This window comes from Caretta caretta, chromosome 1 (assembly GCF_965140235.1).
Source record: "Caretta caretta isolate rCarCar2 chromosome 1, rCarCar1.hap1, whole genome shotgun sequence".
NCBI classification, from domain to species: domain Eukaryota; kingdom Metazoa; phylum Chordata; order Testudines; family Cheloniidae; genus Caretta; species Caretta caretta.
This window is the reverse complement of record NC_134206.1, coordinates 233120278-233146355: the sequence shown is the minus strand read 5'-3', so window position 1 is coordinate 233146355 and position 26078 is coordinate 233120278. Positions and strand designations below refer to the sequence as shown.

General features: G+C 42.0%; 1 protein-coding gene across 8 annotated transcripts in view; it reads right to left on the bottom strand.

Annotated features, from left to right (window-relative positions):
* The window catches only part of LMNTD1 (lamin tail domain containing 1), a 307951-nt gene that overhangs the window by 188910 nt on the left and 92963 nt on the right, over positions 1 to 26078 (bottom strand). For all 8 annotated transcript variants that reach the window (XM_048826052.2, XM_075121606.1, XM_048826037.2 and 5 more), the window contains one exon: positions 19479 to 19604. In XM_048826052.2, the coding sequence (XP_048682009.2) occupies positions 19479 to 19604 (126 nt within the window). The remainder of the gene's footprint in view (positions 1 to 19478; positions 19605 to 26078) is intronic.

Here is a 26078-nt window from a genome sequence, read left to right as displayed (position 1 = left end):
TGGTATAAACTATAAATGTCTGCACAAAATGGAAATGTTGGTTTTTGTACAGCCTTTTTACTTGGATTGTGAATTATTATTATTTCTGTTAATCTCATTAATTTAGATATATTAGCCGGGGGGGCAGGGAGGGAGAAAAATGCTTTAAATAAAACAAACATGCTAACCATACATTAGTCACTAAGAAATTCCTTTCACTTGACTGTCGGGTTTTTTTCTGCAGTGCTTACGCCAGCTCACTTGGCTTTCAGGAATCAGCAGAATGTGGAGAAGGGAACATCACTGACACAAAGCCCAAAATGCCTGTCTGCACCCGGATTTCTGTCCACAGTCACAAGAACTCACAGGCCCCGTTAGAAGGCAGCAGTCCTGGTCTGTCATTTCATTCCCACAATGCCCTACATCATGTCAGGGCATTAAATGTTCGGAAGATGGTTATGTCATCATTCCATGCTTGTGAGCAGTTACCAACAATAGGTTGCCTTTGAAAAATGCACCATTAAAGAATAGATTCTTTGGGAGCTCAACTCTATTAGATTGGCCATCCAAATACGGCCCCACATTGCTTCTTTTAGCACTGTGGTACTGGAGCAATCACTTACTTAATGTCTCACGCATACAGATTTATGGCTGTATTTGCTAACCCCATAAGTAGTAAGGGGAAAAAAATAGAACGTAAGATTTTGTTGGAAACAAGTAAAGGTCATTTGTCTCATTGAATCGTGTCCTTTCATGGTACTCCTGTTCCCTCAGGGATATTTCTAATTGTTTCTTGATTATTCTAGCATTTTGCCTCTAACATTGCTGAGCAGCTATTCTAGGTCTTATTAGCTTCTTCATGCAAGAGCTAGTACCAAACTCTCTTCTAAACAAACTCAAAGTGAGACTTCAGCAACTAAAATATGATCTGATTCTCAAGGTGCTGTGCCATCAGCCACAGAACTATACTGGTATTTCAGTAAACGCAAAGATCACTGAGCTGGGGGGACATTCACCTGTGACAAGAGAATGATACAAGCTGTGTGGACGTAACAAACATAGACTGAAGAGGTAACATTCACACAATGACACACTTTCACAAAATGTAGCTCTCATGGCATGGTGACAGTCAACAGGGTGATGGATCAACTAAGAAAATCCAGGGCTTACACATATAAAGACTTTTTGGACACAAGTGTCCATTTTCTTCCTGGGCCTCTGTAGCAATGCGCGACTCACCCCAGCGACACCTCCTACTGGCAGTCTGGGAATTAGCTCATTTTCCAGCTCCAGAGCGCCCTCTGCAGGCCAGTGTCGTCACCACCGCTGGCCCCCCTTGTCCCTTCTGGGCTCCAGTGCTGTTTTGTCTGGGGGGTTCTGCCCCAGCAGTATCCCCTCAGTCTCTGGGTCTCCCCTCCCTGGGGAACTCCCAGCCCCCTAATCCCACCTTGCCTCAGTGCCTACTGCCAGTCATCATTTAGCCCCTGCTCACTGGGGCTGACAGCAGCCTGTAATGACCACTCATCGTTGGCAACGGGGGGTAGGACCTGCTGCCTCTGCCTAGCCCCAGGCTGCCCCTTTGCAGCCCCAGCACCTGGGGCTGCAAAGCACAAGGCCCTGCAGCCTGGGGGGGTTGTCAGGCTGGAGCTCCCTAGCCTCTCTTGCCTTTCCCCCAGCACTCCCCTACCTCAGGTCCCTGCTCAGTTCCCAGACAGCCAGGTCCTTCCCTCTCAAAAGCTAGAGAGAGAGTCCTAAGCACCTGGCTCACTGGCCTTTTATAGGGCCAGCGGCAACCTGATTGGGGCATGGCCCCAGCTATGGCTGCCTTCCCCAATCAGCTGAGGCTTGCTGCTTTCTTCAGCAGCAGCCCTCTCACAGCCCCAGCACTCTCCCAGGGCTGGTTTCAAGCCCTTTCAGCCCCGGAGCAGGTCACCACCCTGGTATAGCCTCATGCTCAGTACTTTGGTAATATCTCAGGCACAACAACTTCTGAGTTAGTTTGGCCTACAGACTGTATTCATCTTGTGGAGTTTCTACCACCCTGACAAGTTGAAAGGATGAGCTTCCATAGCTGGAGTACAGCCAGTTATCTACACTGACCTGGGTGTACTCCACAGCTACCTTACCCTAAGTGCACCTTCCTCCACAGCTGGGCAGACCTAAGATTAGGCCCTCCCACCAGGTGGAATAACACTGTTCCATCTCATTAACAGCATCATACTCACCCACAGAAAAGATAATCAGCACAGACCTTGATCCTGCAAACACTTATGCAGATGTCTCACTTCAAGCGGATTTCAGGGAAACTAGTCAAGCCCGTAAAGTGAAGCACATGCATTAAGTGTGTGCAGGACTGGGGCCAGAGATTCTCCGATATTGTGATAAGTCACATGTTTTATGTGCAGGAACTATTGAAGGAACTTACATGAACCAAACAGAGAGCTTTTCCCATCCTCCACCAGGAGAAAGAGTTTTGTGCTGCCTTATTTGGAGCCTTACAGACTCTCTTTGTTATGGAAAATTTACACCACTAGATGCAGCATTATAGGGGGTACATACCTTTCTGAGGCTATGTCTACACTAGCACTTTTCTTGGTAAAACTTTTGTTGGTCAGGGGTGTGAAAAAACACCCCTCTGACCGACAAAAGCTTCATCGACCAAAGCGCTGGTGCGCACAGTGCTATGTCAGCGGGAGATGCTCTCTCACTGCTTCTTAGGTGTGGTTTAATTATGCCAGTGGGAGAGCTCTCTCCCGCAGGCATAGAGCAGCTAGCTACACAGGAGATCTTACAGAGGCACAGCTGCCGCGATACAGATGGGCCACTAAAAGGTCTGTAATGTAGACATGGTGTGTAGTGTAAACATAGTGCGCTAAGAAACGGAAGCAACTATTTACCAGAAAAGATCCAATGGCAAAAAAACTTATCCTGCATATCTGGTCAGCGTTCTCGAATATTACATTTTATTATTATTTTATTTATTTTTATTATATTATTACTGCCTAGAAGCCAAAACTGAGATCAGTCCCACTGTGGTAGGCTCTGTATAGGCACATATTAAGAAACAGTCTCCCTTCAGGACAGCTTCTAGTCTAAGCAGATGAAGAGTAGGAGAGGAAACAGAGACACAGAATAGTTAAGTGATTTGTTCAAGGTCAATGACAGAGCTGGGAATAAAACACACTTCTAATGCTGCCAGACCAGTCCTGTGCCCTCCCCACTAGACCACGCCAACGCCCCCAGAGTTTTAATACTTTTGGTTGAATGAGACAACATTTACGCTAAATTTATCCCTGCCGTGTTTATAGGCAGTTGCTCATGCATGAAAATAATTTCCTCCTTGGAGAAGGCTGTCATGGCACTGGCTTTCTTTGCTTGAACTGGATGCCCTCATTTCCTCATGTGTTTTATTGTGAAAGCCAGCTGTATCTGTTTACTGGCAATGCATATGCCAAAAGATTTCTAATTTTAAACTTCATTTTTTTACGTCATTCAAGGAAGTCTGTAATTATAAACTGGATATTTAACCTAAAGATAAGTACAGTATGTTTTCAGACTCTTTAAGACATCATACATATTTATAACATCACAGAAGGCCTCTCTTGGATAAACACATCTCAAGGTTCCCCTCTTCAGCCTTTAAAAAAAACATATTTATATTGTTTTTAAATGAGTAACCAATTCAAGAGATGAAATAGTTCCCTTGAGTAAATATATAGTAGACAGATTTATTTATTTCAATTACAGAAGGTGCCTGGTGGTATCCACTGTAGTAAAGACTGCAAAGCTTCCCCTCTACTCAACATGAGAAAAGGTGGTGGATCATGTTCTCTGGTCTTCAACCTGCAAAGTGCTAAGCACTCTGGTCCAATGCAGCAAAACACACAAGCATGTGCATAAAGTGATGTACATGAGGAGTCCCGCTGATGTCAATGGGATTGTTCATGCACTTAAATTTAGGCCAGTGTTTAAGACCTGGTCTACACTACGAGTTTATGTCAGATTTAGCAGCATTAAATCCGAATTAACACTGCACCCATCCACACAACGAAGCCATTTTTTCAACATAAAGGGCTCTTAAAACTGATTTCTGTACTCCTCCCCAATGAGGGGATTAGCACTGAAATCGTCATCACCATTTCGAATAAGGGTTGGTGTGGACGCAATTCGAAGGTATTGGCCTCCGGGAGCTATCCCACAGTGCACCATTGTGACTGCTTTGGACAGTACTCTGAACTCGGATGCACTGGCCAGGTGTACAGGAAAAGCCCCAGGAACTTTTGAATCTCATTTCCTGTTTGGCCAGGTGAGCTCATCAGCACAGGTGACCATGCAGAGCTCATCAGCACAGGTAACCATGCAGTCCCAGAATCAAAAAAGAGCTCCAGCATGGACCAAACGGGAGGTACTGGATCTGATCGCTGTATGGGAAGAGGAATCCGTGTTATCAGAACTACATTCCAAAAGACGAAATGCCAAAACATTTCAAAAAATCTCAGAGGCTATGAGGGACAGAGGCTACATCAGGGATGCAACACAGTGCCGCGTGAAACTTAAGGAGCTCAGACAAGCGTACCAGAAAACCAAAGAATCAAACAGATGCTACGGGACAGAGCCCCAGACATGCCGCTTCTACGCTGAGCTGCATGCAATTCTAGGGGGGGCCGCCACCACTACCCCACCCCTGTCCGTGGACTCCGATGATGGGGTACTCTCTGCCATGGCTGAGGATTTTGCAGATGAGGAGAAGGAGGACGAGCGTGGGGAGAGCACACAGCACACCGTTCTCCCTGACAGCCAGGATCTTTTATCACCTTGACTGAAATACCCTCCCAACCCAACGAAGCTGGAGAAGGGACGTCTGGTGACTGTACCTCTTTAAATATAATACGTGTTATAAAAGCAAGTGTTTTTTAATGATTAAGTACCCCTGAGGACTTGGGATGCATTCGTGGCCAGTATTGCTACTGGAAAAGTCTGTTAACGTGTCTGGGGATGGAGCGGAAATCCTCCAGGAACATCTCCATGAAGCTCTCCTGGAGGTACTCTAAAAGCCTTTGCAGAAGGTTTCTGGGGACAGCAGCCTTATTCCATCCTCCATGGTAAGACACTTTACCACGCCATGCTAGTAGCAAGTAATCTGGTATCATTGCATGACAAAGCCTGGCAGTGTATGGTCCCGGTGTTTGCTGGCATTCAAGCAACATCCATTCTTTATCTCTCTGTGTTATCCTCAGGAGAGTGATATCGTTCATGGTAACCTGGTTGAAATAGGGGAATTTAATTAAGGGGACATTCAAAGGTGCCCGTTCCTACTGGGCTGTTTGACTGTGGCTGAAAAGAAATCCTCCCCGCAGTTAGCCACGCAGGGGAGGGGTGGGAGCGGCACTGACGCTGAGCTGTTCGCGTTTGGCTAGCAGGGATCTTCCCTGATACCAGCCAGGCGGTGGGGGGAGGGGAAAAGCGATCATCCGAGAGAATTAGATGGGGGGAGGGGTTGGTTTGGTGTCTGCTGCTGCACGTTACCAGGAAAACTGCAGCACTAAATGGCCAACTCAACATGCTTTGCTTGGTACGGGAAAGGAGGGGGCTGCTGTTATGAAGGTTGCAGAAGCCAAAAGACTATGGCTTATTGTGGCCTCCTGCAAGCCGAATTCTGTTGCCCGGCCCTGCGTGTGTGATCTCTAACACCAAAGTCGTAGGCACTCAATATAAGATGCAAAATTCGACCTTGTACCAAAATCACATGTGCTATGTAATGTAAACAGTGTTGTTCACTGTGGAAGAGTATAGCCATTGTTCTGTCAAATGTATCTTTTTAAATACTTCACTCCCTTTTTTTCCTCCAGCAGCTGCAAATGTTTCAAGCCTCCCTCCTCCGTCCCAAAGGCTATCTCAGATAAGGCGGCAAAAAAACCGCACGCACAATGACATGTTCTCTGAGCTCATGCAGTCATCTGGCACGGACAGAGCTGTGTGGAGGGACACAATAGCAGAGTACAGGACAGTGGCCAATGAATGTGAGGAGAGGTGACGGCAGGAAGATCAGAGGAGGCATGAGGCAACACTGGGGCTACTGCGGGATCAAACGGACATGCTCTGGCGTCTGGTGGAGGTTCATGAACAGCAGCAGGATCACAGACTTCTGCTGCAGCCCCTGCTTAACCGCCCTCTGTCCTCTCCAAGTTCCATAGCCTCCTCACCCAGACATCCAAGAACACGGGGAGGGAGGCTCCTGACACCCAACCACTCCTCCCCAGTGGACAGCCTAAGCAACAGAAGGCTGGCATTCAACATGTTTTAAAGTGGCCTTTTCCTTCCCTCCTCCCCTCCTCCAACACCCCACCTGGGCTACCTTGTGAGTTATCTCCCTATTTTTATAATCAATTAATAAAGAATACATGTTTTTTAAAGGATAGTGACTTTATTTCCTTTGCAAGCAAGCTGTGATTGAAAGGGGGAGGGCGGGTGGCTTACAGTGAATTTAGAGGCAACCAAGGGGGTGGGTATTCATCAAGGAGGAACAAACAGAAGTGTCACACAGTACGCTGACCAGTCATGAAACTGGTTTTCAAAGCTTCTCTGATGCGTACCGTGCCCTCCTGTGCTCTTCTAACTGCCCTGGTGTCTGGCTGCACATATTCAGCAGCCAGGCAATTTGCGTCAACCTCCCACCCCGCCATAAGCGTCTCCCCCTTACTCTCACAGAGATTGTGGAGCACACAGCAAACAGTAATAACAATGAGAATATTGGTTTCACTGAGGTCTAGCCGAGTCAGTAAACTGCACCAGCGACCCTTTAAACATTCAAATGCACACTCTACCACCATTCTGCACTTGCTCAGCCTATAGTTGAACAGCTCCTTACTACTGTCCAGGTGCCATTTAAACAGACCAGATTTCCTGAAGACGCGAGCGTCATGAACCTTTCCCGGCCATCCCATGTTGATGTTGGTGAAACTTGCAGCACCATTGAAAAGTACCCCTTGAGGTTTATGTACTGGCTGCCCTGGTGGTCCGGTCCCAAGATAGGGATATGTGTTCCGTCTATAGCCCCACCACAGTTAGGGAATCCCATTGCAGCAAAGCCATCTAATATGACCTGCACATTTCCCAGAGTCATTACCTTTGACAGCAGCAGCTCAATGATTGCATTGGCTACTTGCATCACAGCAACCCCCACAGTAGATTTGCCCACTCCAAATTGATTACCGACTGACCGGTAGCTGTCTGGCGTTACAAGCTTCCACAGGGCTATTGCCACTCTCTTGTGAACTGTGAGGGCTGCTCTCATCTTGGTATTCTTGCACTTCAGGGCAGGGGAAAGCAAGTCACAAAGTTCCATGAAAGTGCCCTTACTCATGCAAAAGTTTCAGAGCCATTGGGAATCATCCCAGACCTGCAACACTATGTGGTCCCACCACTCTGTGCTTGTGTCCCGGGCCCAGAATCGGCGTTCCACGGCATGAGCCTGCCCCAGTAACACCATGATCTCCAAATTGCGGGGTAACACAGTTTTAGAGAAAAGTGTATTCATGTCCTCATCACTGCGCTGCCGTCACCTCCTCGCCTGGTTTTTCAGGTGCTGGTTCTGCATACACTGCACGATAATGCACAAGGTGTTTACAATGGTCATAACTGCTGCGGTGAGCTGAACGGGCTCCATGCTTGCCGTGCTATGGCATCTGCTCCTGCTCGGGCAATCCAGGGAAAAGGGCACGAAACAATTGTTTGCTTTTGCTCTGACAGAGGGAGAGTCGACTGACAACATGGCTTACAGGTTTGGCTTAAAGGGAATTAAAATCAACAAAGGGGGTGGCTTTGCGAGAAACAGAATGGCCCCCTCAAGGATAGAACTCAAAACCTCAAGGATAGAACTCAAAACTGGGTTTAGCAGGCCGTTGATTTCACAGAGGGACTGAGGAGAAAATGAATACAAAACAAATCTGGTCTATTTCTTGTTTTGATCCACTTCATCTATCTTTATACATCTTGCTGGCAGCAGATTGCAGCACGACCGCTAGCCATCGTCATCTCCTGGGTGCTCGGCAGAAGACGGTGCAGTATGACTGCTGGCCATCATCTTCTCCTGGCTGCTGATTAAAAGACAGTGCACTGCCGGTAGGACTCAATCACCATGAGATGAAACTTAAAAGGGAAATGACCTGGCTGAGCCACTCCCATGTTTGCCCAGGTGCCACTGACCTCATCGAGGTCGGTTAAAAGAGCACCCTGGACTACGTCCATGATGGCTACCAGTCATACTGCACTGTCTGCTGCCAAAAGGCAATAAGCTGCTGCTGTGTAGCAATGCAGTACCACATCTGCCAGCACCCAGGAGACATACGGTGACGGTTAGCTGAGCGGGCTCCATGCTTGCCGTGGTATGGCATCTGCACGGTAACTCAGGAAAAAAGGCGCGAAAAGATTGTCTGCCGTTGGTTTCACGGAGGGAGGGGGGAAGGGGGCCTGACGATATGTATCCAGAACCACCCGTGACAATGTTTTAGCCCCATCAGGCATTGGGATTTCTACCCAGAATTCAAATGGGCGGCGGAGACTGCGGGAACTGTGGGATAGCCACTCACAGTGCAACGCTCTGGAAGTCAACGGTTGCCTCAGTACTGTGGACACACTCCACCAACTACATGCACTTAGAGCATTTGTGTGGGGACACATAATCGACTATATAAAAACACTTTCTACAAAACTGACTTTTATAAATTCGACCTAATTTTGTAGTGTAGACAAGGCCTAAGTGTTTCTGTGGATTGGGCTAAAGTGCTCAGGCACTTGCAGGATTGAGCCCTAAAAGAGGATTCGTGTAGCTAGCACAATTCTGATTCCATTGTGGCCCCCTCTTTCAAGTTAAAAAGTTTCTTGTTGGAAGCACCTCTGTTTCATCAGTAATTTGCCCACAAGGTGAGAGGGAGCTTCACCGTGATCATGTGATGACCAGAATTATCTTTAAAACCATCAGATGACCACTGTACATGGATTCCACAAAAAGAATATGTCATGGTCTCAAGTATCTTCATTCAGCTAATGGCGCTGTTGTCCCTCTCAAAGAGAACTGCTACCTATGCATAGATGGGGTCCCACTGGGTCCTCTTGCTAGGATCCCCCTGGGTGAAGCAAAGTAGGACTGCAAGAATCAGCTCTGCTATTAGACAGCACTGGAAATCGGAGTGTGAGTGCTATTGTTTTAATGTATTTTATCAGTGTCGGTAACTTGATTGGAACTCCGTGAATTAAGCTTATAGGTCCTCAAATATGTTTCTCCCTTTTTACTGGTTTCTCCATAAGAGAGGAGAACATGGGTTGTGTCATGGAGAATGATTCCACACTCAAAAAGGAGTTAAGATAAACATTATAGTCATTAGAGGTGGTTGAGAGATGATTTCTTTTCTACAAAAATGTCAAGTTTTTAAATCTGAAAACTGGACACTTTACATTTGTTGGTCTTAGCTACCAAAACCTAAAACATTCTCTTTTCTCTATGAAAAGCAAAATATGTCACTCAAACCCAAAACATTTTAATGAAAAAATTCATTTTGACAAACCCCTATTTTTTAACCCAAAAAAACCTTTTTCATTTTAAAAATTCCCACCAGCTCTAATAATCATGCTTTTTGACATTTCATACAACTTGCTTTATTAGACTATAAAAAGGGGGGGAAGCCAGTAGCACTGTGTAGCTGCAATAGCCAGCTGCAATAGCTGTCAGAAATGTTCTGGATGTCAACATATGGTCAAACAAGAGGTTCACCGGGGAGCCGTCATTCATTCCGAGAATAAAGCTCTCCAACACCCAGCAGCAACACAGAGGGTCCCTGCAACATCAATCAGGAAGTGGAAGGGTGGAAAATACAAGATGATATCTTGAAACACAAGAGAGGGGTAGAGAACCAGAGATGAAATTACAGGCTCCTTGGTCTATTAATAATACCTCTGCTCAAAAATACAGATGAAAACTCATGTCTTATCTGTACTGTATTGGCTCACTTAAGGCTCAACAATGTCAGGCTGACACAGATATTTCGTTGCCCAGCCTCCCTCAGAAAAGATGTTGATATCCTGCATCAAGGGCAGCTTGTAACTGCATCATTCCAGAAGCAGAACCAGGAACAAACTGTGACTCAGAGCCACAAATTATCATAGTACTTCAGTTCCTTCAAAGATATTTCAATTGTTTCTTGATAATTCCGGTATTTTGCCTCAGTAACATTTCTGAACAGCTATCCCATGTCTTTTATTAGCTTCTTATTGAAAGAGCTAGGACCACAAACTCATTCCCTTGCTCCTCTTTCTCTGGGGGGAAGAAAGATGGGAGAGTAACCTGCTACTACCCTTGGCCAACAACAAATTTTTTCAGTCTATGCCAGCTCAGGTTGAGCTGTTCAGTGTGGAGAGTGGGACTCAAGACTACACCCATTCCCTGTCCCTGTCTGCCCACCTGTGATGCCTTCTCTCACCCTCCGCTGTGATCAGTGATCTAGGTAGTCTGCACAGGTGTGTAAGATGAGACATAAAGAGAGGGGAAAATCACTATTGTGATCACAATTTTAGATTTTAATTATCATCTAACAAGTAAGGAAATTCTAGTACCTAGGAGAGAGTCTATCATTCTCTACATACATTTTATTTATGTCAGTCACCATAGGATTTAAGCAACCGAGTTTCTTTCAGCTTCAACACTTTCCGTGGTTGGCCTACAGGGTATTCTGCTCCTTACCCTTAGGAGTTGTAGATACACAACTGTGTGTGGGGTAGAGGGGCACCTCTGTTGCACCAATAGCTAAGTCTTTCATTGAAGTTCCAAATAACGAGGAGGTTCATCCTATTTAGTTACACAGCATGACATTGTTCACTGAGAATGCCTTGTCTTTAGCTTTGACAAGTCGTCATCTGACTACAACAGCTGCACTGTACCTGCTGATCACAGTATTCTAGGAGTGATTTAAAAAGAAAATTGATAGTAAATCAGTGGGTATTTTGTTATGGCCTTTTGTAACTTATCTGAATTAGAAACTGGAGGCTAGGTTTCTTTGGCTACTTTTATGTATTTAGCTGCGGGATAAAAATCCACAACAAAATTCAATCCCAATATTTTTTCTCTGTGATGTGTGCTGTCCTGTTCAGTTCTAACCATGACAGGATTTGTCATCTCACGACATGTAGTGTGAACTTTCTGCATTTCATTTGTTTTGCCAGCTACTTGTAGTTTTATGTTGCAGGATTTCTTACTGCTGCAGATGTGTCCAATTCTTCAAAGCTAGCTATAAATTATACTATATTTGGCATGGCAGAAATGGGATGCAGTCTCGTTAAGGTACAAGAGATCATCTGTTGCTTTGCTATACAAATCTGTTTTTAGTTTTTGCTATGAATATATAACAATACATCCTGGAAAGGGAGAAAGATGCAGCATCACTGCAAGTGCATTTGATGGGAAGGCCTATGTTGTTGATAAATAACATGAATTCATCAATTACCTCTTGGAAGTTAGTCCATGTAAGGAAAGTATTATTGTATTTCCTACATACTAATAGTTTATATTTGGAAGTCATATTACATCCAGGAAAGTGTTCACACAGGACAGGGTCAGGAGTTCCCATAGCTGTACCTTGCATCTGCAGATTCTCTCCTGCCATTTCCCATTGAATATGAAGTGGTTATGGGTACAAATAAGATGTGCTAAACTGGTGACCATGTTTCCTAGAATCATAGGACTGGAAGGCACCTCGAGAGGTCATGTAGTCCAGTCCCCTGCACTCATGGCAGGACTAAGTATTATCTAGGCCATCCCTGACAGGTGTCTGTCTAACTTGCTCTTAAAAATCTCCAATGATGGAGAGTCCACAACCTCCGTAGGCAATTTATTATAGTGCTTAACCACCCTGACAGTTAGCAAGTTTTTCCTAATGTCCAACCTAAACCTCCCTTGTTGCAATTTAAGCCCATTGCTTCTTGTCCTATCCTCAGAGGTTAAGAACAATTTTTCTCCCTCCTCCTTGTAACAATCTTTTATGTACTTGAAAACTGTTATCATGTCCCCTCTCAGTCTTCTCTTTTCCAGACTAAACAAACCCATTTTTTTCAATCTTCCCTCAAAGGTCATGTCTTCTAAACCTTCTGTGGACTTTCTCCAATTTGTCCACATCCTTCCAGAAACGTAGCACCCAGAACTGGACACAATACTCCAGTTGAGGCCTAATCAGCGCAGAGTAGAGCGGAAGAATTACTTCTCATGACTTGCTTACAACACTTCTGCTAATACATCCCAGAATGATGTTTGCTTTTTTTGCAATAGTGTTACACTGTCGACTCATATTTATCTTGTGTTCCACTATGACCCCGAGATCTCTTTCCACAGTACTCCTTCCTCGATAGTCATTTCCTATTTTGATTGTATGCAACTGATTGTTCCTTCCTAAGTGGAATACTTTACATTTGTCATTATTGAATTTCATTCTATTTATTTCAGACCCTTTCTCCAGTTTGTCCTGATCATTTTGAATTAAATCCTATCCTCCAAAACACTTGCAACCACTCCCAGTTTGATATCATCCACAAACTTTATACGTGTACTCTCTATGCCATTATCTAAATCACTGATGAAGATATTCAACAGAAACAGACCCAGAACTGATCCCTTTGGGACCCTACTCGTTATGCCCTTCCAGCATGACTGTGAACCACTGATAACTTCTCTCGGAGAATGGTTTTCCAACCAGTTTAGCTCCCACCTTATAGTAGCTCCATCTAGATTGCATTTCCCTAGTTTGTATATGAGAAGGCCATGCGAGACAGTATCAAAATCTTTACTAAAGTCAAGATATACCACGTCTACCGCTTCCCCCCTATCCACAAGTCTTGTTACCCTGTCAAAGAAAGCTATCAGGTTGGTTTGACATGATTTGTTCTTGACAAATCCATGCTGACTGTTACTTATCACTTTGTATTTGGCTATTTTAAAGCCCTTTTGTTAAAAACAAGTTAATGTGCAAAGGCTATCTTCATGAAAGACTTTGGTATAATGAGAAGTAGCATTAAAAATAACTAATGCCCCAATCCTGCCTCATGCTGGCAGACCCTTGCATTTGCATGGAGTTCCACAGCCTTCAGCAGGGCACCTCAATGGCTTAACCAGCAGGAGTCCACCTGCATGAAGCAGTTTGCAGGACTAATGCCTAAAAGGGTGCGCTCAAAGTTGTAATGGTTATTTAGATCTTCAGTTCTCTCTCTCTCTCCTGAGGAAATCGCTGGTTTTTCCTAATGTATAAGGGAACTTTCTGAACAAGGGAATACAGATGTAAAGCAATAAAATATTACACACACACACACATATATATATATATATACACACACACACACACACACATACACCTACCTGTACCATATGGTAACAAACCACATCTATATCAGTGTATGTGATTGATAGATAAGATGGATAAAAATGGAATGGAAAGAAAAGACAGATATAATATTGAATAAATACTGAATGTTTGGTTTGAACTTAAGCTTTATCTTTTTGGAGAGGAAGCTGTGTCAATTATGTATCCATGGCTTTTTGTTTGTTTGTTTGCTTGTTTATTTAACTGATATAGGTAGCTAGATGCAATGGTAGGTGCATTTTCTATATACAGTGTTTATATATATTAGCACACACAAGTCATGTCAATGTCATGTTAATACAATGAAGAAATGCAAAAGGTAAGAATCTTACAAGAACAGTTCACAGCTTAAGGACTTTTCAACTTTAAACGAGAAATCACAAATCTAAGAGTTTGAGCCTTAAAATCTATCAACTACACCCAGAAAAGTTTTGAACACCAGAATTTTTTTTTAAGCTTAATACTTTCATGGGGATGGGCAAGCCAGCTCAGATATGATGGAAACCAGTCCAAACTCAAAATCAGACCTGAATCCAAACTGATTAGCGGGTTTTAAAGAAATAAATAAAATGATTCTTTCCCCATTTAATTCTCACATGCCTCTACTTCCTTGTTCTGGTTAGTAAGAGTAACAAGATACCAACATAAAGACTGGTCATGTATTTCCTGGTTTCTAGCAAGTAAAAATTACTGTTAGAAATCTTGCAGGAGGGTCCAGACTGACAGATTTCTGGCCCAATCCCTAGACAAGGGGTGGAATTCCCCCCCCCCCCAAAAAAAAAAACCCCAACAACTTCTCCCCAGCTAAGAATATAAGAGCTATTAGTTCAATACAAAAATTAAGTTGTGCAGAGCATGCAAAAAAACCTTAAAAAGCTTTAGGCTGTTATTAGGAATGTACATTTTCTGCTTTTACCATATCATCTTCTACAAAGGCAACACTTACTGACTGGAGGTTATCCATTCTGATGAGCCAACGATTTCTCTCTACATGAATCAAGGTCTATAGGAGTTTATTGCCTTTGAAATATCTACATTTCATTTGAAAGTGCAACCTATATCAAGTGATCTGATTTTACTGTGACATCACATTCACTGTGATATCAGAGCATAGCAACAAATTTGTCCACAAAAGATACTGCTACACTACACTACATACTGTATTAACATGGCAGCTGTATTAACAAGGCAAAAAGTTTTTTCTTCAAAAAACAATAAAAGAGAATCCATGTATGTTTTGATACATGTACATTAAAATGAAAAATATATTTCATGGTTCTTTTAATCAGTCTATCTATCTATAGATAGGCTTCTCTCATATTTCCAATGTAAAAAAAATAATAAAAACACAAAACAAAAAACATTCCCACAATCTGAAGCATGAGGTTAGACTGTCTTCTCAACCACAAATCAAAAGGTAGCAAAAAACATACAAAGGATTTAGCCTTTGACAGTGTCCAGGCAAACCCCATTTTTACTTAGTAAGGACCCAATCCTGGTCATCCAAAGATCACTCATACCTGCTATAACCTTTCACTACCCTCTGCTCACCTGGAGTACACTCACAACATCCACTGAATTAAAACACCATACAACAACTCCTTAGTCAACACAAATCATATGCTCCACAATAATCTCCTTTTATTTAATTTACACGCACTCTGGGTTAGCCTTTCTCACAACCTTTAACCCATTGGGGTACCTCTTGTCCAGCTTTCTTTCCTTAAATTATGTCACCTATCTGCTGCAATGGACCCAAGTGTCTGACAGATTGACCCTCTTCAAAAGGATCCAAACCCCGAAGTCAAAGGAAAGACTCTTACTGACTTCAGTGGCCTTGGGATCACATCCAAAATGACAGTCACATGCTTTTTCCTCCCTTTGATCCTCTGGGATCATAGGGGGAAGGGAACTTGCATGGCACAGAATGGGGTTTCTTGCCACTTTTTTATTCTGGCATGTCTAAAAGAAGAGCACTGGAAGGAAAAAGCTGGGAATACCATTCCTTCAAGTACACGGGAAGGTTCTCATTGAATGGTATAGTTTCTCTTGCCCTGGGTGTCTGAGTGTAAGAGATCTTAGGAATGTTTCTTAGCTTTCCTCTCTCGTGAAATGGCTTCTAATTATTTTCTTAACATGCTGTGGTTAACAGAATAGCTCAATAGCAGTATGACTGTTGCAGAGACGCGATATGCATACGAAACATGGATCTACCACTTCAAGATGCAATAGTAACAGGAACATGCCCTGTGATCATCTTCCATTCTTCTACACTTCAGCTAATTTAACCACAAAGAAGCTGAAAAAGAAGGACAAGCCGTGTAGATCTACACAACAGATCAAGAGAACTCCAGTTACTGCAGATTTCAGAGTAACAGCCATGTTAGTCTGTATTCGCAAAAAGAAAAGGAGTACTTGTGGCACCTTAGAGACTAACCAATTTATTTGAGCATGAGCTTTCGTGAGCCACAGCTCACTTGAATCCGATGAAGTGAGCTGTGGCTCACGAAAGCTCATGCTCAAATAAATTGGTTAGTCTCTAAGGTGCCACAAGTACTCCTTTTCTAGTTACTGCAGAGTAACCTTCCTTTCTTCATTATAAAATTGCCTCTGCAGATCCCCAGTTCTAACAGACTGGCAAGCCGTAGACAACACCCAGAGTAAATGGTGAGTGCTTCATTATACAGAAAGTGAAGGAGTGCCCTTCTGATATAAACATCTGATGGCTCCTGAATCAAAAAAGTAGTGTGGTCAGGCTACAAGAGACAATTCTAGTAGGATAAAAGGTTTTCTGACAATAAAAACAGCTGGTGTGGTCCTTATCTGAAAGGATATACACACAAGATTGCTACCCATCTCACAATTTCTTTAATATTCTTTCCCTTCAAAGGACACTATTCACAGAAAAGCAATGGAAATACGGTCTTTGTCCAGTTCCTTTGCAATGGTCTCCTCTTTTTCCTTTGATTAAGAAATCTAGCTTTCTAAAAAGATGCTATTCTCTTTGGATAGCTGCCTCTGATTGCTTTTGACTGTTGCTAGGAACTGTGGAAGTGCATGTGCATTCCACAATGACACACTGGAAAGCATTTCAGAGTCTAGTGAAGGACTGAGGAGCAAGCTATCTGAAATAGTTAAGTATTTTATCAGTAGCATTCAAGTACAGTATCAGAAATCTCATTTCCGAGCTATGCAGTAAGCACAGGGTCCTCAGGCTTGATGGGCATCCAGTGTATGATTTCTAATGGAGTCTGAGTGTAAACTGGAGAAAGAACAGCTGACACCCTTACTATAAGACTATTCTTGGAAACAAAGCAATTCACAAATCTCAGCGAGATGGATTTTGCAGCCTTGATATTTATAGTGAGAATAGTTAGTGGGTGGAAGGGAGTTGTTGGTTGTGTTTGTTTGTACCCATCATGTATAATAGCTTTATCACAGACCAAGTTTTTAAAAGCACAGATGTATTAAGCTTATGAGAATTCTCTAGTAGTTTTTTTGTCATTTTAAATTGGACTGTATTGGTTTGCCAGATGTACATTGGTGCTAAAATGAATGTATAATAAATGTTTGAAAATTAGCTTCTATATCTCTGCTCTATCCTAAAAAAACAAACAAACGGAAAAAAAAAACCACCAGTACAAATAAGAATGCAACATTAGTTTTGGAACGGAAGCCCTAAATTATACTTCATTCAGCAATTGGGAAAAACAGTTCAGTTCAGTGGGACGGAAATAATACTTTGCATTTATATAAGTGCCTTCTGATCAAACCAAAAAATTAAATGTGTTACATTGCTGAGGACTTATCCAGACTAGGATACACAGTGTATTTTTAAAACATGCTCATTAATATGTTTTAACTACCATGTTTTTACAATACTCATTTTATGCTTATCTAGACACAACTTACAAGTTAGATATTTATCACTATTTTACTGACAAGGAAACAGAGATGAAGCGTTTTGTCCATTGTTACATAGGAAGTGTATGGGAAAGGTAGGAACAGAAGCCAGATCTCTAGTTTCTGACTAAGTCTTTTAGCACAGCGCTGAGCATTAGTGACAAGTTCATTATGTCATGGAGGGACTGTACTTGATTGTGTGGGGCCAGATTCTCCCAAGACAACAGTACCCACATCTTCCATTGTGACATTTACCGCTAGATTTTCAAACAAGCTCTCTCAGGTGCTGAGCTCTCTCAGAAACCTGGCTACTTATTTTGGCTGGATATACATTATAAATGAATCCACGACACAAATAAAAAACTAAACATTTGAATATTTTGAATGTGTTATATACACACATAGCTCTGTAACAGTGTGGAAGTTTAAGGACCCTGCACAGAAATGGAAGACTCTTTTGCAAAGTTGTCTTGTCAGGTGTTAGAACTATCCATAGATATGCAGAGTTACAGTTGCTGACTCTCTCTGATGTCCTATGAGCTGGTCCTATTTATTCCAACCCAGGTATAAAAGAAAACTTGAGCTCCTCTAGGAGGTGGAGGGGACTCGAGCAAAGACAAAGAGGTCCCGGAGGAGAAAAAGCCTACATGGAATAGCCAAGCTCAAGAGACAGCTTACTTTGAGAATTATGTTACATTGTTATTTGAGTTAATAAAAATGAACCCCAGGATGGAAGTAATTTTGGACCACATCCAATATGTGTCTCCTCTGTGATCTGAACAGAATGGTAACTCTAGCTACTTATAAGCACCTTTTACCTAAAAAGGTCCTAAAAGGCTTTACACACTTCATAGTCAGGACTCACTTCACCCACCACTATAATACAGCCATAGCTGGGGCAAAATGCAGCAGTTGTTTAACAGCACTAAAAGTTTAGGAATACAACTGAGGAAGAATACAGTATCCAATTACAGCTGTAGAATAAATGTAGGTAGGTGGAGTGTAATGGCTCTCATCACAACTGGCTCAGGACACTGGGATTAATATCCAAAGTCTTATACAAACAGCAACATATTTAAAGACCATAAGGGATCAGGACTTCAGTTTTCCATCTCATCCAAAAGACACTTTCTCCAACAGTTCAATGCTCCATACTATCCCACTACAGCTTGGAGTGAATACTGACTCAGGGACAAATTCACCTCCACCAACACTGAACTCAGAGTGGGGACTGAGAGGATGAGGGCTTGTGATGCTGACAGTCATGGTTATAAAGGATAGCTGTCCAAACCACAGTCCTTCACAACTGGCTCTAACTGATATCTCCATAGAAAGGCCAAAGACTGAATAAGGGACAGAGATTAAATTATCCTCTTATCCTCCCACTCAGGATTAAGGTTCATTGGCAGAATGGCTAAGCTTTGCAACTCCTCTGCCTATTTTGTTACCATTGTGAGGACAGAGAAAGGAACTGATTCTCAAGGCACCTTTACAGTGCAGTCAATTCACTTAAAATATTCAAACCTGTTGGCAAATGTTGCTACATAACATAATACAAACAAGCTTGTAAGCTTGTAAGCTTCCAGCTCTCATTTGTTTTTGGGGGCTGGAGTGTCATTATCATTAGAAACAAAGAGCACTTCATGGGAATTTAGCAACACTGTTTGCATAGGTTTATACTGTAACAAACAATTTTTTCATTATTATTATTGTGTCAAATCTACCAGAACGTAATTTGGTGAATCAGTATTCCACAGTGGTGAAATGTGTTTTATTGTTTACAGTAATAAAAGCATTTTTCCCCCTAGCTATGTGAAGGCCAAGTGCCACTTGTATTTTAAATATTTACACAATATTCCTACTTTAAAAAAGAAAATTAAAATTGTATCAGCCCTAATTTAAAAAAAATTCTATCTCCCCTTTTAGATTATTTGATGGTTCAGCAATCAAAGAAATGCATGAGCAAATTGCAGTTGAATGCTTTCCAAAAACCTGTATGACTGAGAATGCTAAGCTTTTCAGGATGCATTCAAATAAATAGCATTATGATGTTAGCCACACAGTAAATTATACTCAGTGGTGTGCAGAAGAAAACTTCTCCACACAAAGCCACTGAGATATAACAACTGAGCAGTGGTTTAACCCACTTCCAGTTTTCAAAAATCCATAGCACCTCTATTATATTTATATTGATCTCACCTTCTTCTGTAATGCCATAACTTCAACTCTCACCATATCAACTCGCTGGTTCAGGCGCCGGTTCTCCTCTTGCATTTTCCCCAGCATGACTCGATCAGTGTGTAACCTTATTTGTAACTCCAGAAACTGAGGAAGAACACAGGGACTTGTTAGACAAAGCAACTTACATGATTATTAAAACAGGAATCAAATGCCAAAGTCGATTAGGCAATGAACCACACTGTAGGATTAGCAAAATTTCTTACACACAGCATGATTTGAAGTTGTCCCAGTCTCTATTGCTCCCCCCCCCCACAAAAGTTCTTTATATTAATATTAATCTAAAGACTCATTAAAAAATAAGTCTGGAAAGTATCTAAGGAGCAAGCTAGATACACATCAGTTTGTTTTAATCTACTTTTACATTGCACTGCATTTTACCAGAAATTCATTCTTTCAGCAACTTAATTAATTCATAAATCTTATAACTGCATGCATAAGACATGGGATTTTTATTCATATACTATTTGTTTAGCCTTTACTGCTTTTTTCCCAAATGTGTTTTCCCATAAACATGGGATCTGGGCATCTTGGTGAGCTACACAATTATGAATGCAACATACTAGGTATGAATTATTATGGGTTTTTTCATGTTTTCCCATGCACAAAAAGCAACCATGTACTCCAGTCTCAATTACTTAGATTAAATTAAGAAAGTCAACAAAAGAAATAACAAGTGTAAAATCTCCGTGCAACAGTGCAGTGTGTGTGAGACACACTTTGTAATAACAGCCCCCGTGAACAGAAAGACTGGAGAACCTCTCACAGCAGCAAGGCTCCTTAGAAATGTAAAGATGCAGTGTGCAAAAAAGGATGCAAGTTACAGAAGCTACATGCACCCCAGGCTTCCACTTTCAACTTACAGTATTTTTATCTTGAATTAGAATTCTCTTGGTTGTGTTTGGTGTAATAGCTATGAGTCCAAAGGTGTTATGGAATATGATCAGTGTTTTTATTAGGATAAAATTCAACTACCTGAGCAGGAAAGTGCTCTACTATAAAGTGCTCTAATTTGGTCTGAACCAGTTTACAATGGTTTTCACAGAACTCCACCCATAAAATTCTGTGTTAATTGACAGGCAATGTATCATCTAAACAAAATTTCACTCAGTGCTCCAGGAATCTGAAGGCAGGACACTTGCCTAGCGACTTCTGAGAGTTGGATTTTACAAACAGATCCTTTCACAAATGCCAGATACACGACAATGACCCACAGAGAGATAGCCAGCTCAAATCCAGTCTCATAGGGCTCAGATATAGCCTGCAAGCAGGAGGCCAAAGCTCTGCCAGGGCAGAGTAGATATGAGTACCAGTCCTGCTGCCCTGTTCATGGAGCAGTTTTTGCATCAGCCTTAGATGAGGTGTGTGCCTAGGTACTCTTCTGACTGAAGGGTAACATTGCAAGAGCACAGCAATCTTAAGGAAAGGTGGTTTATGTGAGGGAAAAGAAATGCTGGTCCAGGAGGAAGCTCTCACCCTTTTAAACATTGTGAAGGTTGACTTACACGTCACATGCGTAACATTTATTCTTTAGCTCCTGAAAGGCCAATAAAAAAACAATGCTCTAGCCAACTGGTCACAATCAGGGGTCCACCCCATATAGTCACCTGAGGGATTTCCTGGACTGTCACTGAGGAGAAGAGATAGTGTGGTAGGGTCTTAATTTTGTTGGAGTAAATGGGCCCAGAGAGTCAAAAGTGTTAACACAACCCTGTCATTGTGCTAACACTAAACAGTCAAACATGATTTTGGGTTTTGAGTGCCGAGAACTCAGCCTGCTCAGTACCATGGCAAACACACTAGAAAATTAATGCCAAAGTTTGGGAGTTTATTGATCAGGATACACAAGCAAAATTAAAAAAATCAGAACAAGAGAAAGTATTCTGGAATTAAAATTGAGTGATTATGCAAAACAAAAAAAACTTGTCCAAGTCCCTTTCTCAGAGAGCAGTTGATGGTTAGAGTCTCTTATTTTGTCAGGCAATCCTTCTGGTTAGAGAAGACAGAGTAGTTCTCTTGTTCAATTCTGAGTTGTGAATGATAGTCACTGTGATGATTCTTGCGGTATGCAGCACTGAGAGTCACCTTGTTACCCCTGCCTCCAGTGTGAGGGAGTCTGGCTTATGCTTAGCTGCGTGTCAGCTCCCCAACCATCCTGTTACCACTCAAGCACTCTCCTTTGGGCTATGCCAGCCCTTACTTTGCCTTGCTGTTTAACAATAGATACACGCCCATCCCTGAGTCCCTCTGAATCATTCCCTAGTGATATTCTTTCTTTGTAATGACTGGAGGGGTGTTAATGGGCCTCTCGTTAACAGGGTGTCACTTTGAATGGTCCCTTGAAATATGTCAATCATTTATGCTAAACAATGTGTTCCTCCTTGTATTTAGCTGTGACACTTTGAGTAAATTTCCCAGAAGAAGAGCTCCGTGTAAGCTTGAAAGCTTGTCTCTCTAACCAACAGAAGTTGGTCCAAAAGAAGATATTACCTCACCCACCTTGTCTCTCTAAGATCCTGGGACTGGCATGGCTACAACTACACTACATGCAACTCAGGATCAGCACTTTTGCATGATTCAACTGAGGATCAGCTTAATAATATTAAGCTTTGCTTAATACCACAGCACTGAGATATATTTATAGTTAAAGCAAGAATAAGTTTATCATCAAAGATACAAGTGATAGTGAGTAAGGATATTGGCAACAAATAGTTACATGTAAAACAAAATCATAAGATGACTTCTAGACACTAAACTTAACTAACAGGTTAATCTCCTGTCCAAAATCCTCTGGATCATTTTCAACCAAGAGTAGTTGTGATCCCTTTCCCATGAATGTAAACTCATTGTCTGTTTACTTCCTAGGTGCAGAATGAGGAGGTATCTTCTTTGCCTCCTACATATGCCCCAAATTTCGCTGTCTGTACTTGGAGCTAGTATAACCTGTGGGGTTTGTTTCCCCCGCATGTTGCTTCCCTTTTGAGTTCATATCTCTTCCTTACCATCAGACTTCAATGGGCATCCATTGTATTATCTTAATTTTTACATCCCAACAGAGAGATACATTTATTTCCTCCTGTCTGGAGGAAAATCAGTCTTTCACCTCTGCTGGTGACTAATACCTTGATACAGGTTATAAGAACATATTTTCAGTATATATACACATAACTCCTTACACAGTATCTGTACATACGTTGCGCAATTATACTAATTACCAGTGTGATAACACCTGTCAGTTGCAACCTCACCTGACATTCTTCAGTGAACCAGAATGCACACACAAGAACCAAGAAATAACTGTACCCCTTTGTACACCCTTGTCAATTGGCATTAAAAAGTTCTTGGGCTACAAGTCACTTTCCCAGATTTTCACAAAACAGACAGACTAAAGGTGAAAACAGATAGGATAGTAAAGGTGGTGAAAATATGGCTTTTTGTTGATGTTCTCGGGCAGCTCATCAGACACAGACAGATGCGTTGACCTGACAGGTAAACCACAAAACTTGCAACTCAGGCTCACTTTTCCAGTCTGGGACATCATTTGGCTGGTCTGGTCTGGTCTGGTCTGGTCAGGACCTGTGCTTTACTGGTCTCTCTGAGTCTGGGTGCAGCTAGCTGGGGCAACTCATCCCATCATGCTGGTGCTGTGTGGTGGCTGCTCTCAGGATCAGGAGAAAAGCCGAAAGAAACAGAGAGACAGTGGGGGGACAAACACATGAGGGAAGGGAAGACAGAGCAGGGTGTCATGTGATAGCTCCATGCTGAGGTCTTGTTGGGACAGCAGTGACGATCAGGTGTGTTGAGGTCTGGGCATCATCAGATCCAGTGGTCCTCAAGGTTCACGAACAAAAGACAGAGTCCCTGGAGTGAGCAGAAGTCAACCTTCCCCCCTCCTCCAGAAATCCCCTCGCCAGTCTGCTCTCCCTCCAAGTCTCCTTTTTTAAGGAAGCCCAAAAGGGCTGATGGGCAGAATAACCCATCTTCTTATTCTTCTTCTTCCCACTTAGGGATAATTTCTGACACACCAATTTTGGTACTTTGACTTCTGGTCCCACACTCCTCTTGTTTACCAGGCATGATATCAACACAGTCCTTGAGTTTTATCAGGAAACGTCTTGTGTGGACCAACCCAGTCTTTTTTTCTCCCTTTTGTACCTTTTCCAATGTTATAGGTGATTGGTGCACTTTACGAACCTTTATCCACTTTCCTACAGTTGAGCCCACAACTGAGGTAGGCCTGACGGGCTCCAATTATTAAAAGAGTGGGCACAAATTTCAGCTGCTTGAAAAGTGCCAACATCTAATCCTTGGACACTGAGGGGTGCCATATAGGGGTTTGTTTTCCAAATCAAGTCAGTAGTGATGAGTGTGCAGTGAAATGGGTGTTCTCAGTTCTGTTCCTATTAGACAGATGTCTACATCACATTGACAACCTCAGCACAGAGCACAAGGAGTGAATGGTCATGGAGACTGAACTATCCACCAGGATCCCTAAAGGTCAGGTTTGAGGCACACTGGCTTGTGCTCTTCTCTTCTAACTATGCTTTGAAACAGAGGGAATTCAATCCAAGGACCTGTTCTTCCAACTTCACCAGCAATATATTCACATACATGTACATTTTTATTATTATTATTATAGTAAAGAAAAATCACACCCTGTCATGTTTATCTAACAACAGTAGTTAAGACAGGCATGACTAATTCCATACATCTTCAATCCATTATGGATACTCCCATATATGAATAATTGAAAAGCTCTCATCTTTACTGGAGTTAACAGAAAACATGCAACACAATCCATTTTTAGAAACAAATTCTATGCACTAAGGAATATGCTTTACCACATTTGTACTAAGCCCATGTTTTAAAATGTGGGTGTGTAGAACTACATCATCTTCCTGCCAATATGTAGTTTGATGATAAATTGTGGTTTTTATTTAATAAAAGTATATAATTATCTGTAATTAAGAAGTGGCTGATGTGAATGTGAATTTTGGCCTTCTTTATCCCTTTGGAGCCTTTGATGAAAGGCACTATGAAAGTGCAAGGTATTATTATTCAAAACCATATCCAAAAATGTATTACAATGCTAACAATTAAAGCATGAAGATAAGAAGCTACAGCAGAGTTTTTTCTGTACTAAAATAAACCCTCTCTTCTCAAAGGTTTTAATATACTAAAGCTTTTCCCAGTCACAAATCCTGCTCAAATTTAAGATCCAGCCTGTCTAAAAGAAGTTATGTACTGAAGTTTATGGGCAGAAGTGTGTTATTTTATTGGTGGTTGAAAAGTTGTCTATCAGCCGCTGTAATTATATTCTCCCAATTTTATTGTAACTTTTGGGGGAAAATTGCCAATTTATATATTTATATATATAAAATGCTGTTTACAAACGGTTTATCCACCACAAGACTCATTTATTTTATCAGAAAGAAGATGCAGAGGGGCATTAAGGTTAAGATTATTTAATGTGCAATATTATGGTCCCAATCATACCATAACCCATTATATAGCTATGTTAACTTTGAATCTTTTGCCTGATGCAAGTGCATTGTGTATAGGGAATCTAAACTAGGTAATATGGTTAAAATCTATGGTTAAAACTGCATGGAAAATGACAACACCTGGGTTTTATTTTCACAGTTCACTGTCTTGTTACATGACCCTCTTTATTTATTTGTAGATCAAATGAAATAATACTTCCCAAACTCAAGCAGCAGGGTTGTGAAAGTTAATACAATAATATCTGTATAAAGTGTCTTGGGAACTCTAGATGAAAGTGCAAAGTATTTCCAAAACTAAATGGGTTTCAAGCCTGAGGTGATAGGACTTTTTAAGCAGTTCAGCGTTGATAGTTAGGTATTTCACTGCAAATCCTGTAACCTTCTTTAAAAATAGATATTGGCCCCGATTTTTTGGTCTAGCCAAGGAGCGTTCAGCACAAATCCAAAGGAGTACGGGAAAGGTGGTTCTATGCCCCTTTTGGGCCTTCTTGTTCCTGGCAGCCAGTTACAAATCAGATCAGTCCCCATTATGACAGCAATCTAAAAACTGCTCTAATCTAATGAACAGTCTCCAGAGGCTATTATGGATCCGTTATACAAGAGATGGCCCGGACACCCCACCTTTTCCCTGCTGTGCCCAATGACAGCCAGAAAAAAGCAGGTGGAGGTAAGAGCCACTACAGCAGCTGTACACCACTAAAGAACTAACTATTCAGGAGGAATTCTCCAGTGGTCACTTCATCTGGCTTTAAGGCTGTTTTGTGCCACCAGAGCACTGCAAAGAATCTCTAATGAACTGGTGAATCAGGCCGAGAAAATGTTTAACTGCAAGAAACAATGGAAAGTAGACAAATCCTCACTTCCCTTGGCAATACTCTCTCACAGTCTCTATTCCTCCCAAACGGAGCAATGCTTTCAACACTCTCTTGTCAGTTATTTCCTGAAATGCTCTTCCACATGTTCATAAGCATTTGAAACAAGCATAAGGAAGGAGAAATATTATAGTTTCATTATAGTTGTCTCAGTGTCTGTAGCAGAACTGTATGTGGTTAAGCTA